At 30.0% G+C, this 20,996-nt stretch overlaps 3 protein-coding genes across 3 annotated transcripts; all 3 read right to left on the bottom strand.

Annotated features, from left to right (window-relative positions):
• Positions 1 to 1,315: 1,315 nt before the first annotated feature.
• Positions 1,316 to 4,796, bottom strand: LOC108323204 (probable F-box protein At2g36090). Its single transcript, XM_017555573.2, has 2 exons — positions 4,564 to 4,796; positions 1,316 to 2,574 (listed from the first exon to the last, which is right to left on the bottom strand). The coding sequence occupies exon 2, from the start codon at positions 2,556 to 2,558 to the stop codon at positions 1,437 to 1,439; it is 1,122 nt and encodes a 373-aa protein (XP_017411062.1). The 5' UTR covers positions 2,559 to 2,574; positions 4,564 to 4,796; the 3' UTR covers positions 1,316 to 1,436.
• Positions 4,797 to 8,294: 3,498 nt separating this feature from the next.
• Positions 8,295 to 8,869, bottom strand: LOC108323199 (outer envelope membrane protein 7). The gene has a single exon (XM_017555567.2). It carries the CDS (start codon positions 8,692 to 8,694, stop codon positions 8,476 to 8,478), a length of 219 nt encoding a protein of 72 aa, XP_017411056.1. The 5' UTR covers positions 8,695 to 8,869; the 3' UTR covers positions 8,295 to 8,475.
• Positions 8,870 to 10,338: 1,469 nt separating this feature from the next.
• Positions 10,339 to 14,475, bottom strand: LOC108323197 (small nuclear ribonucleoprotein SmD1a). Its single transcript, XM_017555565.2, has 4 exons — positions 14,319 to 14,475; positions 14,104 to 14,180; positions 10,821 to 11,012; positions 10,339 to 10,702 (listed from the first exon to the last, which is right to left on the bottom strand). The coding sequence occupies exons 1-4, from the start codon at positions 14,330 to 14,332 to the stop codon at positions 10,641 to 10,643; spliced, it is 345 nt and encodes a 114-aa protein (XP_017411054.1). The 5' UTR covers positions 14,333 to 14,475; the 3' UTR covers positions 10,339 to 10,640.
• Positions 14,476 to 20,996: the final 6,521 nt, after the last annotated feature.

Here is a 20,996-nt window from a genome sequence, read left to right as displayed (position 1 = left end):
GTCATGTAGCATTTATTATTTTTCCAACTACCAAACCATATAACAAAATCAGGAAGTAAACATTTTACAACTTATCATAAACTAATCTCTCTGCCCATATCCCAATTAACTTATCATAACCTACCCTCTCTGCCCATATCCCAATTAATCAATATGCCCACAATTGAATAGAAAAATTAAAGAAATTATTTTTATAAGGTCCAGTAAATATATTAAAAAATATTTTGATAAAGTTTATTAAACATTTTTATTTTGGAGTAGTCCAAATTTATTGCACAATAACTACATATTATAATTAATCGACAATTTTAATTATTATATTTTTATATATTTAAGGTAAATATTATTTCGAGAAATAATATTATATTTTGACCAATATATTTTTCTAGAGAAATATATGACAATTTCTTTTTAATCACTAAATATTATACTTAAATAAGTTATAAGAAGAATGATTTAATTATAAACTGATTGTATAGGATAAGAAGTGTTAAAATGAAAAGGAGATTTGAATGTAGAGAGATAAAAAAAATGCTACCATTGATTTTAAAATACCAAAAAATTGAATACTAAAGGACAGGGTGAAAGAAAGTGAGAGAGGTGCATGGTTTGTTAATGGGAGGAGAACATATTCAAATGGTGACTGGGATTCATTTAAATCATATAAACAAACATGCTTTATTATATATGATAATAGTTTTGGACTTAAGAACTGATTTTTCCTATTATTTGTTTATTTTTTTAAAAATTTTGTCTCATCAATATTAAAAGTTTTAATTTAGTTTCTAATTTCGAAAAAAAAAAGTCAATGTATTCTGTTCCATAAACATCTGAGTTGCTAAACCAAAAGCTCAATTATCACTTTAAATTTTGTGTTCCCTTCATTAGCATGAGTACGTGTTAGCCTGAGTTGTATATGTTATAATTATTAAGATATATTGTTTGCATTTTCTAGAATGCCGATATAAATTAACTAATTAGGAATATTTGGTTACCCACAAAATATGACACTTTTACTTCAATTAGAGGCATTCTTAAAAGTAAGGAAGGAATCTCTTGGCAGGAAAACAAATTCAGAATTAATAATTTCAGTGAAACAAACAATTATAGAGGAAGATTAAATAAATTTAATAAAATGAATCTTTCAAGTAAATTTTTGAGCTCTTGTAATGGTTCTAGCATATCTTAATATAAGATATCTTCATATAAAATATATTCCTAGTTTGCAGGCAGAGTGGAATTAACAGAAACGTCTGTGTTATACCTTGTACTGAATTTGCATTGAGGGAGAATTATAACTCTAAAAGCAGGGGTGTTTCTGTTTAATGATCTCTTTATTATGGTAAGCAAAATCATATCTTACATGGTAGTGCCAAGGTCCAACATTTGTTAGAGCTATATTAGCTTATTCCATTAAATGACTATACACTACCATTTTATAAAACGCAGTACCAGAACGTCATAAACGCCGCAATGCCACTCAGAATACAAAGTCTATCCAACCTACTTTCGTTTCTCATCTTCTCCTCTTTCAACTCATTCTGTACTTTTGAATACATGTGGCAAGACTCAAGTACTTCGCCGTAGTTTTTGCTCCTTCTGCTGCTAAGTGCATCCTTAAGTATATGCAAACTGTTTCTTCCATTAACATGAGCACCTTCCATGTCTTCCAACTGCATGCTCAGCTCTGTTAATTTAAGGCTTGTTTGGACCCCTTCTTCTTCGGTGTGAACCACTCTAAACTTCATAATTAGGATACACTCCACTACTTGACAAGGAAGAATGTCCTTGGCAGGCAGAACTGATCCAAAGCGGATGACAAAATCCCTATCTGTTGGCCAGTGTCGTTGCCCACCAAGAGGGCTCCAGCTAGCAAGATTTGCAGCTTGTTTCATTTTCTTGTTTACTATAATCCAACTGAGCTGGAGCCCTTCGCAGAGCTCCCGCCACAGCTTCCCATCTTTCCTTTCCCTCTCCATGGATGTCACACGTGGCAGACCATCAGATACAGAAAGATGAACAGATCCATCGTTGTTATCATCTCTATCTGCATAAGTGAGAAAATCAATCCGGAAAGGGCAATTATAGAACCAGCCATCATAGCTATTTGCATTTGGGATTCCCCAAAGAACTTTGGAACAGACCGGTTTTCCCTTGAACCTAATATCTATTATAGAAACAAAATCTGATGGACAGATGTTTTCCGATTCATTCATGTCTCCGTAATACTCAGCTTCGGTCCAATTGTCTGGGTACTCATGATAGTTGTTCGGTTGATACTCTACAACCTCCTTGTTTACAACAATCGGGAAACAGTCTGCATAAAATTTCCGGAATCCACCGATAGAAGATATCAAACTTTTGACATCCTCTCTGTTGGTTGAAGGCCACATAGATGAACATACGTTCTCCCATAAACTCTCTTCTTTAGAGATGGAACACAACGTTGCACAAGTACATGCTGCACTGGCCAATGTTGCACCATCAAGTCGACGAAATATATCATAGAAGACATCACTGCTTAATGCGGGAATACTTTCAACTGGTGCCACTGACATGGCGAGAATCCTTTGACTGCCAAGCAAACATAATTCAAATAAAAAAACAAATGAAGAAACCTGCATTCTTTTTTAGTACAAGAAAGCAATTTTTTTTTTCCAGAAAGTAGTAGTGATGAATATAATGTTTGGCTAATTTGGTCAACACAAAAATATGTAGTGTCTCATAGTGCTCTCTAGGACTTGAGTCTGTGTCTGAGTGTGTGTGTGTGTGTGTGTGTGTGTGTGAGATCAGTTTTCAATAAAATCCAGAGTCCAAGACCCCATTAGAATTCAATCTCAAATGGTACTATTTTTTTCCTATATTTTAAGACTATCCCAATCGGTGGAAGCAAACCTCATTTGAACAAAAAACACTGAACAGTTAGATGGTATTCCATAACAAGCTTAACACATTGAAAGCCCTGGTATAAAAACAACCTACGGTAGATGTCTACTAGGTAATTTCTAAGACCTACTACCTATATAGTAAATCACTACTCATAAAGTAATGTCTGGCAAGGGAAATGGGCCATAGGATGATGATCAAATGGAACAATTAATACACTAATTCGGATTTCAACAATTTTGTAAAGCAGAATGTTGAATCTACAGAACTTTCTTAAGTTGCAATAAAAAGTCACACGTAGTTTAAAAGGATCATTTGCAAAATAGAAGGTTGAAATTCAGTTCCAATCCTATGCTGCAACGAGGTAAATGTTAGCAAGTAGTAACGTATAACGCAATTACAAATAATACATGTGGACGTTGCAGTCAAAAGTGCCTATTATAGACAAATAAATAAACGGACCTCTTCTAGAACTTCATCCTATACATACAGGAAACAATCAAATTATTACATGCAGTTCTTTCTGTTAGGATCTAACTGGAGCATGCTATTGGACCTGAGTCCCACATTGGAATATGGGATTTTAGTGAAGGGTCTAAAACTAACTCTTGTGGTGTATTTCTTCCATCACTTTCTACTAATAGGCATCAAAATTTTCACCATGTCTCTCAGCCACAAACGACAGGGTGGGTGACCTCAGAATTTTCATTAGAAACTACTGAAAGGGCTAGTGCAGAACCAGCGGGCATGGGCATGGGCATGGGCAACAGGACATAGAGATGTTGGGATACAATTGCAAGAAATGAGAAATGAGTTCCATCAGATCACTAACAGCTAACTCTAATGGTGTCATTCTCCAAAGGTTCTTATCAATTAATAGTGAAGTTTTTCACCAAGTCTTAGTTGCAAACGTGCTGCAACCTTAGCATTGCAATGTTTGCAAAGGATTAGCTAAAGTGACAAGGAAAAGGTGACCAGCACAGGCACTATGGCAGTGGATCATGGTGGATTGTTAGCATCCAATTGCAGGATAGAGGCTTGAGTTCCACATTGGAAGTGAATTTTGGTGTGAGGTTACAATGGTATGTGATTCTCCCAATCCCAATATTCTTGTCAAATTAAATGGAACCCAATACTAGACCAGCAGCTAGCAAGCCAACAATAAAGTCTCAATAAACATCCAAGGCACCACATGCCCTTTCACTCTAAGCAAACATTTCTGTAACTGCGTAATACAGACCAATCCAGTACAGAACCCTTAAGAGGTAAACAACTTAGAAAGTCTCTCTACACAAGTTGCTTCATCAATAACTTACAAAGAAATCACACATGAATCATAGTACAAAACAAGAGTAAGCTCTCATAACAACAGCTTATGATTTAAATATCCTAAAAAGACTGTCACAGAGCTCTAATAATAGAAGGCTTTCAATTCATATCACTAATTTCAAGGAAAATTTAAAAGATCCTATTATGTAGACTTCAGTAGTTACCAATGACAAGAAAGTATCAAACCTCAACACACCATGCTAATTGACACAAATAACTAGCAGCCCTTCACACAATTAAAGCATAAAAATACCCTCTAGCAGAAACATGGATATAGTGTATAAGAAATAAAAACCCAAAAGTAATAAAGAAAAAAAAACAGAGAGAGAAGGAAAAGGGAGTTGTGACCTCAGATAAGAGAGAAGAACGACATGAAAGAAGAAGAGGAAGTGGAAATAACATGCAAGATTTGAAGGAAATGAGAGATAGATAGATGAAAGATTGTGTGAAGATTTTAATTTGGGCGTTTGCAATGATTCTGAAAACACGGGTTGTGCAGAGAAAGAGGTGAGAGAGAGGATGGGGTACTAATTTACTATGCCTCACCAGCATCAAGGGATCTGAACTGCCTCGTCACATCACCACACAAACTTTGCCACCTAATAATGCATCATGAATAAATAAATAAATATATTATCTTAAAATAATTTTAATCCAAACAACAAAACTTTAAATTTATCTTCTCCTCCTAATTTAAACAACTTAATGTTTTCTTCTTCCTTCTTTTAATATTATAGTATATCCTAATGTTATAACAAGGTTCTTTTTTTGCCGCAAAAAGGAGAAAATATTTTTTACAAACTAAAACTAGTTATTACTTATACAATTTATTTTATTCACATAAATTATTTAAATTATTATTTTAATTTGCTTATTGATTAATTTAATTTATAAAATAATATTGTATTTTACTTTACCATTTTCAAACAATCCCTTGGTTCTTTTATTTTCTCTTTTTCTATGTAGAAGAGCATTGTTTTAATAAGATGAAAATATTTAAGACGATGAAATTATTTATATAAATATGTAATAATATTTAAATACATAACTAAGTCCTCTTGCCATAATTTATTCACGTACTTGAATAATTAGATGACCTATTATATATAACTTTTTCAACTAAAGACACCCATATTTTAGTCCTGTTTGGTCACGTGGTTTGGTTCCATCAACCAAACAAGCTGAAAAGATAGATACTTGTCTTACTATAAAGAATGTATAAAATATATATTCTCTTTCTCAAATTTTGCCAACAACATCTCCATTTAAATTTGTAAAATTTATGTTAAAACATTTTTTATTGATAAAAACTCATGATAAAACTTTCATTAAAAATATTCTAGTTTGTACAATTATGAACACAATTATTGATATTTTTTTAAAAATATTTGCATAGCACTAATGACTTTTCTGGTGTTAATTAAAAAATGAATAAATATATTTTTATTTAAAATTATTGTGAAAATGTATTGAAAACAACTGCAAAAATGTATTAATCCTAATCTATTGTTTTAAAATAAAGGTATTCATTAAATTTTTTGTTTTCATTGTTAGTGAAATTTACTCGGAGCCATTAAACCATACAGGTAAAAGAATTTGTATTTTATAAATCTCATTCGTAGCGTGATAATTTCAGAAAACTAATTTGTAATATAAAATATAAAATATTAATACTTTTTCAAATTTCTTTGTGTCCAGTGAAAAACAATAGAGAAAAAGAAAATTTACATATAATATTATAAGAGTTTTGTTCAAAGAATGTTAGAGTTAAGCAAACAAAAAATGAGATATCCTGAATCTCTTTTGTCAATTTTTTAGTTCATATATTATCTCTTTTTCTTTCTTTATCTCATGTTCACGTGTTACTTCCTTTATTAGGTTGCAGCTGCGAAAGACAAATGCTATATTATATGACAAATGAGAGGTGACACAATCTGACACGAACGTTGCTATCTACATGCACCACCCATTCATCTAATTCTCTATAATTAAAACAGGTTACCCTTTTCCTCCACACCACATTGATCTAATTCTCTATATGTGAAGTTAGAATTTATTTTTATTTTAAATTTTAATATGATATATATATATATATATATATATATATATATATATATATATATATATATATATATATATATATATATATATATATATATATATATATATATATATATATATATGTAATCTTTTAACCAACTGCATTAACTTTTTAATCAATATTTTAAATTGATATTTGAATTGAAAGTGTTAAATAATATATATAACTTAAATACAAGTCTCTAACATAATTTAACATTTTTAAAAGAAAATTAACATAGTTAAAAAAAATTAACCAGACTAAAAAAACTTTATTTATTCACTTTTAAAATTATTTTAAAATTATTCTAACCAATATTCTAAATCGAGTTAAAAGTTTCAAATAATATATATAACTTATATGCAAGTCTCTAACATAATTTAATATTTTAAAAAAATATAGATTAAAAATATTATATTTATTTATTTTTAAAGCTTAAAAATAAAAACATATCAAAATATACAATAAAGAAGAATTTCAATTTCATAATTTCACTTCTAAACTTAGAAACTAAAAATATATTTAGTTTTTTAAAATTTTTATGAGGAGAAAATCAATTTAATATTAAATTAAGTATAATTAAAAACTAAATTCTAATTTCTAAAGATAAAGTTATATTGTAAAATTTGTAAAAAATATTTTATGATATTTTCTTTATAAGTGTTCAAAATAAAGTTTGTCTAACCGGAAACTTGATAAAGTGGTTAGTTAATATACTAGGGCAAAAGTCAAATTCTTCAAGAACTGCTCAATTTTGATTATTGACAGATTAATCAAATTTTACTCACTTCTGAATAGAGTGAAATTAGTTTAAGGCAACATTTTAGACCACTAGTATACTGTATCTAAGAGGAAAAAGAATCATGAAATAAAATATAAGAAAGAAAAGTGCAATCAACTCAATTTATTTTTCTATTTTCTAAAACCCCAATATAAAATTATAGTGAGACCCCACCATATGTTTGTTGAGTATCACCGATAATTGAAAACTTGTGCAGAGTTTTATCTGGGATTCTGCATGATGGAAAAAAAATCATCTTTTAACACATACACGACAATATTTGCTCACTTCGAGAACAAGATGGTCTAGCCTTAAAAAAATTGATATTATTGAATCCTGCCAAGCCAGCATCACACGGTTTTGTAATTTTTATGGTATGAATATAGTAGTCTATAAAAGATCACAGGTATAACCAGAAAGAGAATCGATTTTCAATACAGAAATTCTGAGTACGATATTAAGAATATTTAACTAGCAATATAGACAAGGACTTGAGTTTGAATTTTCATTGTTAGTATGAAGATCTTATAGATAGATAATCTATAAATACTTCTGTATATGCTCAGAGTTTGGAGACAATTTCTCCCTAGTGAAGACTTTAGATTCAATTCACCTAAACTAGTTAGAAAAAAAAGGTGATATGTGCATCTGTTTCATTCCCTGGATATGTGACAGCCATACATCCCCTGAAGGAGTTCACAAAATTCTCTGAACACATAACTGTTGTGAGTTCTCAAGTCAAAAATCACGATGATAAAACGAGGCTCTTTGTAAATCGATATCCTCAGAACATAGCAGAACCCATATAAACCTAACAGATGTGTCCTTGAAAACAACTATAAAGAACACCACTAATGATGCCTCACCAAGTGATGAAATGTTTGGACAAATTCTACAAAGATTTATAAAGGAGTACACATAAATAAAAATAAATAAACTAAGTTTCTTCATAAACCAAAATTAATTCATGAATTTTTTAGTGTAGAATTTTTCTGATTTTTAATTTCTTGTATGAATAACTTTATTTTATATTTCTTCTAATTCTCCTATGTTATTACTGAGAAATTTGTTTGTTCAAGCATTTCATCAAACAGTATCTAGTATCCCTTATCCTAAACTTTAAGGCGTTGAGTGCTGTACTACATCCTAGTGTTCTTAAAATAGTTACAGGCAGTAGTGAGGCAGGCACAGCATGATTAGAGAAGCTAAAACGGAAAATACGAAAATACCAGTTGTCCGTTGTTTATACCCAAAGGAAAGGGAACAAAAGAACCTGATATTTTTTGGATCCTACAACAAGACAGAACACAATATACAAATTGAACAGAAAGCAAGGAGGTTATTCGATTTGGAGAATTTTGAGATGTGACGAAATTGAAAATACATGAATAGGAAAAGTTCAGGCGTCCGCCGTTTGAGAAGCAGAGACATCCGGCAGGTCGTCGGTTGTGGGTATAGGAACATCGGCAGCGGAAACTTCGTCGGGGTCACGAGCAGGGTCGGACTTATCGACGGAGTCACGTGCCTTGGAGAGGAAGGGTTTGAGAGCGAGCTCTATGGCGAGCCACGCAAATGCTAGGGCTCCAGCAACCACCACCGCTTCTTTGGCCTTCCCCATCCTGATGATACTGTTGCTGATTCTGATAATATTCTCTGATCTCTCTCTCCTCTCGATTGTTATTGTAAGGTTGCGTGCTCACACTGTTTACTTACCACCACAATTTTCAAAACCTTAGCTTCTTCTGCACTACAGACAACTTCTCCTCCTCCTTCCCCTTTCTATCTTTCTTTCCCACCTAACAACCATTTTTTACCAATTTATACTAATATATTTTTATTATTCTAAATTTTTTTAATCAAAGTGATTGCTATTTCTTTATGTAAAAAATATTAGTAGAAAATGTTTTTTTTTAATTTTTTTCACAAACTTTTTTTATAACATGTGATATATGTTTTAAATATATGAATCAATAAAATAATAATACATTTATTAAAAAATTATTAAATTTTTTTTATTAATCTAACTAAAATTTGTTTTCACACAACAAAAATGTCAGCATAAAAATACGATAAAAACTTTACTTTTACTAATAACAATAATCATAAGAAAAAATATTTATAATATTAAATAAATAATAAAAGTTTTTCCTTACTGGATAGCGTGTAGTATATATTTTTAAAGCAACTTAATTATTGATTAAATTTATAAAAAATATTATGAAAACAAGTGATAATCAATAAATAAAATATGGAATTAAAAATTTTAGGGGATATAACTAAAGACACAACTTTTATTTTCATGATTGAGTTCAACTAAATAACCTTTTAAGTTTTCATAAATTTGAGTAATTTTAATTAAAATTTCTATATTTTTAAAAAATTTATATATCTAACTATTTAATTTTGTAATTTTTATTTTATTTTATCTCAGTATTAAAAGATAAGATTTTTTGAGTACCAACGTCACGTTGTCTTTTTAGCATTCACGTTATTATTTATTACTAAGATATCTTCATATCATCACTATGATATAGCCAACAATAACCCCTTTGAAAATCAAGATATCTTTAATAATTATTTATCATTTTTCATTAAATATAATATATTTTAACAAAAAAAGAATAATAGTAATTTATTATTTTATATTAATTATAATAACATTTTATATTAACTATAACAATTCATTTATTTACAATCACTTAATTTAATTAACAAAAACTTTGTTTAATAAAAACTCAATTAAAAATATTTATATTTACAAATAATTAAAGCTTAATTAAGCCAATAACTTACTATAACATCTCCTTATTATTTTTCTTTTCTCATGTTTGGATTTCCTATCCGCCTCCTTTTAAACAAAAAATCTAAGATCATGCAATATACTCTCAGCATCCTGTAGGTGTTTCCACAACCCGTATTTACACTACTACTAGATTTAATTAAATTCACAAAGACTTTTTGATACGTCCAATAAATGTTACATGCAATTAAAAAAAAAACTAATGCACATTTCATCCCTAAACTGTCATATATGATAACAAGGTTTATTTTCATAATACTTTTAAAGTCACATTTCAAATTAACTCAAGTTAACAAAAACTTCATAAAGGAATCTATAAATTAAACTATTTTAGATTCATTGGATAAAAATCTATGTAAGTAATACATAGAAATTTTCTTGTTTAGCTTTTTAATATGGATCAAATAAGTAATCATTAGTTGTTTTTGGTGCGTTTTGACATGACAACTCGATTTTAATATACTACGTCTAAAGTCACCCATTGACATAAAATCACCTCTACGAATTCCTATTGGTTCACCTTGCCCCATAAAACTACACATTATGTAAGCAGCAGATTCTCAGTTGAAATATGACAATGATCCATAAGGGAGAATTATACAAGGGAACTTCAAAGCATTGATGCAAGAAAATGGCAACGTGAAAAAAGTCTGCATGACTAACTTAACTGGTCAACAGCACTTCTACAACGTCTTTAAACTCATTAGAAAAATTTCCTACAATAAAGGTACAACCAAAGGCCACAAATTCTGTTAATTTGCAATTTAACGGCCACGACCACGTCCGCGTCCACGCCCTCGTCCCCGACCTCTCCCCAAAGGCTTCCCTGCATATAAAATCAGAACATTGAAAACCAGAAATCCAAAGATAACAGTAAACCTGAACATAATGGGCCTCTGAGAAAAACAATCTACTTCTGGAGTCACTCAAATAAGATACAGTACCAGCAGTTGGCTTCTTAGGCTTGATCCTAGGAGCCTCTTCAACCAGTAATGTCTCAAGATTCAAGCTATCAGGAAGGATATAATAACGAATGTTGTTGCCTCTCACACTCAGATGATCCAAAGTAACTGGGTTTTTCCCTTTCAGAGTTAGTTTAACTGTTTTTAAATGTGTATTCATACTGATATCAACACCTGTAATATATAGCAAACCCATGGGTAAGCACAACTAAAGCTACAAAATACTTCTCATGCAATCCCAAATAAGAATTAAGGGCACCAAAACGGTAAACTCAAAATTAGAAATGAGCTGATAGGTACTCATTAGTTGCAAGTAAAGAGAAGGAAATTCCTTGATGCTTAATTTGATTGCGTTTGGGAATATGTACTAATGCATTGTCCTATTATAATATAAGGATTCACTATCCTTATGAAACATGCCTGATCTCGTTTCATCATAAAAACAGGTGTAAAAGGTAGTCTTGACTTATTGAGTTGAACCTAAAGACAAAAAATGTGATATAATTTATAGAGTTTTCTATGCGTGTGCGTGTGACTAAGCCAAACTAAATCCACGAGAAGCTTGTTCAAAAGAAAAATTCACACAACAAACTGCAGGGGGTCTAAATTAAACTCAAAGAACGAAGAGAATGGTATATGTCAGCCAAATTTGGTATAGGTAAGGCAATAAAGGAGTTGCGTATCATGCCATCAAAAAATAGTAAAGGACAAAACTAAAATGCAGATACAATATAGCTAATCTAAATTACAGCATTATGCAAACTTACTCCAGAGGCTACAAGGTTAATAATTAATGTTATGGAATAAATGAAGTTTAAATAGATTTGCCTCAAAAGTGAGGTATCCAGAGTCCATAGTTCACGATGCTTCTTACAAAAATTTCATAAGCAACACATATCTTCCCACTGTTCCAAGTTAAGAGTTTAAACATAAAAAAGTAATTAATTACTTCTTTTACATCAGACATTTTAATGAAATTTATAAAGGAGAAAAGAGTGTCAATAAAAATAAGAGGACAGGCTGGAAATCATGGATACAATACAGGACAGAAATATAATAGAGGTGTAATACGGACAGAGATTCACCCAATTTTAAAAATTATAGGACACAACATGGATATAATACAACAGAAAAACTACTTGAAATTTAATATTGATTTTAAATTGAAGAAGGGAATTTATGTTTAAAAAATGATAATGGGTTATTATAGATGGAGTATGATGTTAAAAATTATCTACTTAATAGAGGTGTCAAAACGGGTAACCCGACCCGATCCGACCCACCACGGGTTGGTGGGTTAAACGGGTTGGCTCATTGACTCACTTAATTAACTTTTTTTTCACCCTCTTCTCAAATTCTTATAACATGTTACTTTCATCGATCAAATTGAAACAGTAATAATTGGTCCAATTGATATAAAAGAAAATGAAACAAAAGAAATATATTGTTATATATATTCTAAGCTAAGCACAAAATTTTGCCAATTTAGTTTAATGAGACATAGTTTGACCAAGAAACTACATATAGCCGTTAACAAAAATATATAGTACAAGATAAAACTGTCATGATAGGTCTAAAAACAAGATAAAACAAATGATATATTCCTGATTTATCCAATCTATAATATTATCCATCCATTAAATTGGAGTTTTGAATGGATAAATCCACAGTATTATGCTCTCTTGAAGCATCTTCTTTATCTTCATCTATAATATTATCCAATCTATAATCTTAGGGTTTTATTTGCAAAGGAGAACTTTTGGAAAGCCAGTAGAGTGTGAATGACTTTATTGCTAAGTAAAGGTTGTGCGTTTTGAATAATTAATTTGATTTTAATAAAAAAAATAGGATTTGAATAATTAATTTAATTAAAAAAAAATAGGTGTGTTGGTGAGCCAACCCGACCCACCACGGGTTCAATCCGTGTGAGCTCTTAGTGAGCCGGGTTGGCTCACGGGTTTCAACTCATTTTGACGGCACTACTACTTAATGTATTATTTCAAACAATATTAGTATAAAAAAAACTTTAAAAGTAGAAAAATTATAAAAATAAAACTAATAGTTTTGAAAGTGTCTGCATTTACCCAACATAGAAAAATATTACATGACACGGTTACCATCTATAAGTGTTTGAGCTTCTTAGAGGACATTACACTACAGAAAAAGACAACAAAAGTTTTAATTCATAACATAAGGTGTAACTATAACATGAAAAATCATGAATGCAGAAGAAGCCACAGCATGCAACCAAAAAATGGTCTGCCCTACAGTAAGTTTGGGAGCAAGGAGAACAGAGAGATTTCAAACTTAAAAATTCCAGATCATATTAGCTATGCAGTAAGTTGCAACCTATCAGGCTGATGACAGTTTCCATCTTTGACTCAGAAAAATAGCCATTCACTCTGACAAGACATGAAAATGTTAACAAAGGAATCACAAGTAAAAAAAGTCATATACCAACTATAAAATCTAACTTAGACTGAAAAAAAAAATGTTGAACATAAGTGAAGAAATGGATCTTAGTTTAGCATTGCCAGTAATGCTTTGCAAGTAATACATGATTATGATTTTATTTTTTTGGCCTGGCATGAGAGATTGTCCGTTATGATAAAACATAGCCATTTGATACGTACATGAAATTATTAATAACATAGCATCCAACAGATTTTATTCAAACTGATCAACCTAAGAATAACTAATAAGAATCTCTGGAGTTTACATTGATATATTATATGGAAATGTGGTCTTCTATATACAAAAGAGAGAGAGCTAGGGTGGGTGGGTGGGTGTTAAATTGTAGCATCGCAACCATAATTACAGACACTTACTGTGGAATGCACACATGCTATCTAACATCTCAAAAGAATGCGCATCTTATTTACATACAGAGAACCAAACTGCCTCTGCTTCACTTTTTTTCCACAATAACAGAATGGCATCGATGAAGTTCTTTGAGCACAAGGTTTGGACATGTCAAATCTCGTCATCTAAAGGCTACTCAGAACTAGTTCCCAAAATACACAAAAAAAAAAAATTCAGGGCAACGATTAAAGAGTGCAATGGAAATCTACATTAGGTTTATGAATTGAGAAAACAAGCGAGCATCCCTGCAGAATTCCATTCCCAATAAATATCCAAGACCGAAAGCTTTTACGCTAAATCTTAATATACAGGTTTAAGAGCGAAGCAAAACTAGGGTTTAACAATGGCAGCAGCAAAATCAGGCAGTGGAGAGGAAAACCAATCGAAAAGAGAGGAAGAGTACCTGTAATGGTGCCGTGAACAACAGTGCCATTCTTAAGCTCAATCGAAACGGTTTCGTTGTTCAGCTTCATTAGAAACCTGTTCCAGTTTCACACGCCTTTTAGCATCAAATTGAAACGGGGAGAGAGAGAGAGAGAGAGAGAGAGAGAGAGAGAGAGAGAGAGAGAGAGAGAGAGAGAGAGAGAGAAGTGAAAACGAGAACGAAGAGGTAAAGACCTGACGAGCTTCATGGTGGAAGGAAAGACGATGAGTAAGTGAGGGTTTTGAAACACGAGTCGCGCGTAGCTGCGCTGTGTTTCTTTTAGATATAGATTCTAAAAAACAAACTAAGTAGAAGATGCAAACAGCTTAGTGCATTGCCCACAATCCTCATTCAAACAAAATGGTAAATAGCAAAAATGTAAAATAAATATTTTTTTAAAATATAAATTAGGCTTAAATACTATTTCATTCTATTTTTGTCCATTTTGTTTTCAGATCTTTTTATTGATGTTTAATGTAATTCTTATTTTAGTAAATTTTATTCAATTTGATTATTTTTAACCTCATCTAAATTATTAATACAATGTAGATCACACGTAATTTTGTTAAATTTTTATTAACATATTTTAAAAAATTTAATTTAAAAAAATTGTCTACAACATTGTGTCACGTAATAATATTAGTGTCATGTGTTAAATCAGTGTAAATGTCATGTGTTAAATAACTGTGTCAGTATCAATATCACATCTCATTAACTTATGTTTAATTGAATCTCAATTTTCATCAATCTTGTCCAAAATTTTAGTAGTTTTGTTTAATTCAATCCCAACTTTAAATTTTCAAAAAAAATCTTAAATACTTTTAAAATTAGATAAAAACAAGTCTTCATTATTTTTTAAATTAAAAGAAAAATTCTTCGTTATTTCTAAAATTAGAAGGGGAATTTTTCATAAACTTTTAAAATTAGAAGGAAAATTGTAACATCCCAAAAATATAGCATAAAACTATGTATAGGTGTCACCATTTAACAATATGATAGAACAATACTGCATTGATAAAGTCAAACTTTCAATTATTACAAATAATCATAAAATTTAAACCTTTAAAAACACACCTTATACTACTGCAAAACTATATACATAATCAAACGGTTATATTTACAGAATGAAAATGGTAACCGAACGGTTCACCCAAAACTATTAACACAACTATGGCTGAACGGTCATGACCTATTCAGCAACAGTCTCGCCGTCCAGCTCCTGTTCCAACGTAAAATCTTCCCCCTCTGCTCACATCCAAAAAGGATGATCATCGCAAGATAAACCGAACAATAACATGGACAAAACAGAAAATAAGGGTAAACTACTGCAATTAAATTGGGCATGCATACATACAATTCATTCAAGTACAAACAATACAAAGCCGAATACTATAGCATACCAAAATCAATGCAAATAGACATATACAAATTTAACCCTATAATACATGCATAAACCGAACACTTGACTTGACCATCCGAATTGTATGAATATGTACCTTGAGGTTGTTCATGCACTCGGGTGGTGTAGTAACTGGAAAACCATCTGTTGTTACCCGATGTTAGTCCATTATAACTCACCCAAGAACCTATGGGCTAGGACCTCCTGTCATTCTCACACAATGCATTACCCATCTCTACTTGAGAATTGATAATCATTAGAATATCATGATGAACTCCGTGGATTTCACTATCCATATTCATACTTTACCACTTCAATACACCTTTCACTGAGACATTCCTCCTTGGAATTCTCTTCCACATTACTTGAAACACATACCTTATTTGAATATCAACATAATTTTCATACTCAATTGATCAATACAACCATTTAAATAAATCAGAATCAACTAGTGAAAACTAACATTTAAAGACCAAATAATCATTCATAAAGTAAGACCGAACGATAACAACCAGCTCTTGAATACAACCGAACAAAAACTCACTAACTATGACAAAACCGAACACCTAGAGCTTATACCACTTATAATTACTGGACCCTTGGTGTAAGACCGAACGGTAACTACAAAAATCCCTGAATACTACCGAACGGAAACTCACTAACTTATGAAACCAAACACTAGAACTAAGACCGAACCTTTATAATTAACTGAACTATTGATGTAAAACCGAACGGTATTTCCTAAGACGAATACTTACAACTTAATCCGAACACTTATAATTACTCCTACAAACTATTCCTCAAACCTAATACTTTTAAAGAAAACGAATGTTAAGACATTATGGCTGAATCATACAGAAACTTGTATCCATTTATAAACAAATGTATTTTAAGCCTATTACAAGTACGGGATCTACTAATAATATATGAACTATCACTAACCAAAATACCTAATCCAATAAGACTGATCATAAAGACATAACCATCAACACTTGATATATCAATCACTCCCTAAAAATCGAGCGGTCATGCACTGGTAAGGCTAAAATGCTAACTCTATTGATAACTTATTAATTGACCATGACCGAACGGTCGAGACCGAACACATAGCTTTTCTGCATAATTCTACAGAATCCCTACAGACTTATATAAAACCACCCAAAACCCATGAATGTAATACTTCATACAACATATACAAATCATCAAATCATTAAATATCACACATACACAAAATCATCACAACAACAATCAAATTGAATAGCTTCCCTTACCTCGTAACAGAAGAACGCTCACAACACAAAATTCCTTTGCCTAACACCAAACTCTCAAAAGCTAAGATTCACTGTTTTGAAGAAAACGGATCACCCACAAGTTCAGAAACGTGATCAGAGATGATGATGAAGAAGAAGATAAACACATGCAAACAAAAACTTGGTTTGCATGTGCCCAAAATTAAACTTTCTTAGAAGTAGAAAGACCTACCAGCTCAAAGCACCACTTGATCGATTGAAAAGAGAACCTTTGCCACCAGCAAACCTCAAACACCTTCTGATGAATGATCAGATGAAGGAAAACGTGAAATCAGTGGAGGAAAGTGTGATAATTTTAGAGAGAAGTTAGACAGAAGGAGGAGAAAAATGAGTTTTTAGAAAGTTAGGGAAGAATTTGCATGTAAAAAGTGGCACCTGATTTGAAATTTTCCCTTAAATATTACTGTCAAAAACCGATCGGTCCACTCTGCTGCTCACACCTGTCTTCCAGTTTCTGAATTTCTAAATTCTCACCCCTCCTCTTGGCTTCCACTACTCTACAGAATTTAAGGGTTCTCACAAAAATTCTTCATTTTTTTTCAATTAGAAGGGAAATTCTTCGTTTTCTTTAAAATTAGAAGGAAAAATCTTCATTATTTTTGAAATTATAACAAAAATTCTTCATTATTTTTAAAGTTAGAAGGAAAAATCTGCTTTATTTTTGAAATTATAACAAAAATTCTTCATTATTTTTAAAATTAGAAGGAAAATTCTTCATTATTTTTAAAATTAGAAGAAAAATTCCTTTTTATTTTTAAAATTAGAAGAAAAATTGTTCATTAGTTTTAAAATTAGAAGAAAAATACTTCACTATTTTTAAAATTAGAAGGAAATCTTCATTAGTTCTAAAATTATAAGGGGAAAAATTCATTAATTTCAAAAATTAGTAGAAAATCCTAATTTATTTTTAAAATTATAAGGAAAATTCGTTATCATTTTTAAAGTTAGAAAAAAAAATATTCATTATTTATAAACTAACTCTAATCCTATTTTTTACGTGTAAAAAAATCAAGACAAATCTAATAATTATATTGCAATAATATAGTTAGGATTGGATTAATAATAATGAAAGAAATATTTAACAAAAATATGAATTTTAATAAAAATTAAATTTGGTCTTAATCTAGGAAGGGACAAGGTTGGAATTAAACTGAAAAAAATTAACAAAAATTGAGACTGAATTGAACAAAACAAAGAAAAATTGTGACTAAATTAAATATAAGACACTGTTGACATGCGGCACTGACTTGTCAACATTTTTAAACTAAGAAAAAGTTTTAAAAAAATAATATAAAACAAATTGTAGGGAGATTCGACATATACATATGACTCTATGCTTTGAGTCAAGCCCTTACAAATTTGCTTTTAGTACCCCTCTGATAGACCTCTTACCAATAGAAGAGATATCTTATATGTATATAAACTTATGTCCATGTATTGTTTTATCCAATGTGGGACTTCGTTTGTATCTAATAAAAGGAACTAAATTCATCATCTATCAAGATCTTTTAATAAAAAATTAATAAAAAATAAATAAATGTTTTGAATTCATCTTAAAGTAATTTAATTTGTATTATAATATTATTCTTCGTTTTAACTTATAATGTTTTTTATAAGTTATAAAATTTCTGTGTATATAGATTAAAATTACTATTTTGAATGAGAACCGTAGAATTCCAAATTTTCAATAGTATTAACATTATTGTAGGATTCACCACATATTTAATAAAATTAGAAATATAATGCGTATATGAAACTATTAAAATTATCCAAATATAACTTTAATAATAAGATATACACAATAGAAGAAAAACCCAACAAATCTTATATACTTAAACTAAAGTGTAGGATGAGGTTTGTCAAAATTATATATATATATATATATAAAAAAAAAAAAATAAATCATTCATCTGCTTCATCTTTACCACCTAACAGCTGATCCAAAGAAGGTTTTTCATATGCTCACATCATACAAATGATCATTGCAAACAAGAGAACAATCAAACACAAACACAGAGAAAATTGTAAGCTAATGTTATAAGAGAATGAACATAAATTTTTACAAACATCAACTTATAAATTAATTATCAACAACTAATAAGGTTGATATACATCTCACTATTTAACTCTAGAATGACCATCCAAATACATGTATTAATATTGAACTATAAGGACTCTTACCCTGGAGGTGGCACAACAATAACTCTTCCACATCAATTACCACAGAGGTTAATCCTTCAAGAATATATGGCCAAAAACAATTGACCATACCTTCAAAATCTTTGATAATAAGATATTGACCTCTTACAAGATCCAAATATCATTTTAGTATAATTTTTCTTTTAGATTATTTTAGATTTGTGTTTTTTTATTCATGTTTGTTTTGTGTGTAGGATCTTCTAGAATTCATGGTTGAGTTTTCTCCAAAAAGGACATGGTAAGAAAAAATTTAAGAAGGGGGAAGCTACTCCAAAAATCATCTATAAGGAGCTACTCAATAAATCATCCACATCATGGAGGGATACGGATAATTTTAAGAAGGAGGGAGTTACTTCTAACACTACCAAACATAAGGAGAATTTTCACATTCTAGAATTCAGGTTGAATTTTCTCTAAGGGAAATGATAAGGAATCTTCAAGTGATACGAATTTGAAAATATTTTTTTTTTCAAAAAATAGGATATAATAGAGGACTATCTCGAACATATATGAGAAGAACTTGAAGAAGAGTATTTGCAATTCAAAGGATCTATGAAAATGTCAAAGATCAAAACACGTCTCCCTAAATCTTATAGTTTTTATGAAAGGAAGGAACAATCATGAATACAATTGAAGAATAATTTAGAAAATTAAATAAATTGTAATTTTATTTTAATTTTACATGATGTTAAATTTGTAGATGAGCTAGTTTGTGTTTTGTGGATGAGCGGGCCTCATAGGTGATTATTTACATATATAATTTTCGTTTTTTGTTATTTTTATGCGTTGGTCTTTATTTTAGGGTTTCTATGTTTTCTTAAACTTATGTACCTCTACATGTATCAAAACTAATGTAAACACTTTTTGGGTCATATTATATGCATTTATATTATTTGATAGAAGATTCTTTTGGTTTTGAACTTATCAATATGTTAAATTATGGTGTCTCATCATGATTTTATTTTGTATTATTTTCTGATTTATTTTTATTATCTCTCAAAAAAATTTAAATTTATAAACTATCTAACTTTTTCCGAAACAAGATCATATAAATATTAATTCTTGAAATAATTTCACTTAAAAATGAAAAAGAACAATGAGCAGATTGATATAAAGATGAAAAAGTTTATAATAAGTGAGTTGAGAGATTACTTTTTTTTTTTGCAATTATAGATTCACTGATTCAACTAATGATCAACGAACTTAGCCTTAGTTGTACGTTTCAAACTATAATATAAAAATAAATTGGCTTTTAAAACGTGTCATCATTTATTAAAATAAATTACTTATGTTAAGTTTTGGTATCACCACATAAACAAATAAAATTAGAGATAAAAGGAAATTTTGGGACTTTTATCAATCATATCATTTTTGAAGACTATTTTGTCTTAGTGTAACGAAACAAAAATATCATATTTTTTATTTTATTGTTATCCAACATTAATAAAATAATATTTTTATTTTAAACTATACAATAATTTAGAATAAATTAATAAAAGAAGTAAAAATATTAAATTTTCATTAAGTTTTGAAAGACTGGGGAAAAACTGAAAGGTTTATACGTAAAATTTCCCTTTAACCTAAAACATAGATTGTAGTATTTAAAACTCTTCTCATGACTTATTGAATCATCTTTTTTTGGGTCTTTTGGCTATTCATATATTTATGAAGAGCTAATTTCTTGTGTTAGATGCAATTCAATAAATTCTTGTGTACATGTGTTCTAAGTTATTCATCTTTATGTTTTAATATTTGTATTTTCCTAAATTTTTAATGTTCATTTGAATTAATTTACTTGTATATTTGATTTGATTAAAAATGAGAAGTGTTTTAGAACTAAAATTAAGTAATTATGATTACAACTTAGTTTATGTCAATTTTTTTTACCAAAGAAGTATATATATTTTTCTTAATTTACTAGATCAGACAACTTCTAAATTTTGTGTTGATGATTTCCACCCTTT

This window comes from Vigna angularis, chromosome 2, assembly GCF_016808095.1.
Source record: "Vigna angularis cultivar LongXiaoDou No.4 chromosome 2, ASM1680809v1, whole genome shotgun sequence".
Classification (NCBI taxonomy): Eukaryota; Viridiplantae; Streptophyta; class Magnoliopsida; order Fabales; family Fabaceae; genus Vigna; species Vigna angularis.
This window is presented reverse-complemented; position numbering and strand designations above follow the sequence as displayed.

What these genes read in the sequence shown, in the direction of transcription:
- LOC108323197 (XM_017555565.2), bottom strand. An exon ending in TGTTCACGGCACCATTACAG is followed by an intron (nt 11,013 to 14,103) that starts GTACTCTTCCTC and finishes TATATATTACAG; the next exon opens with GTGTTGATATCAGTATGAAT. An exon ending in GCCTAAGAAGCCAACTGCTG is followed by an intron (nt 10,703 to 10,820) that starts GTACTGTATCTT and finishes TTTTATATGCAG; the next exon opens with GGAAGCCTTTGGGGAGAGGT.
- LOC108323204 (XM_017555573.2), bottom strand. Translation starts at nt 2,558, where the DNA reads ATGTCAGTGGCACCAGTTGAAAGTATTCCCGCATTAAGCAGTGATGTC.
- LOC108323199 (XM_017555567.2), bottom strand. Translation starts at nt 8,694, where the DNA reads ATGGGGAAGGCCAAAGAAGCGGTGGTGGTTGCTGGAGCCCTAGCATTT.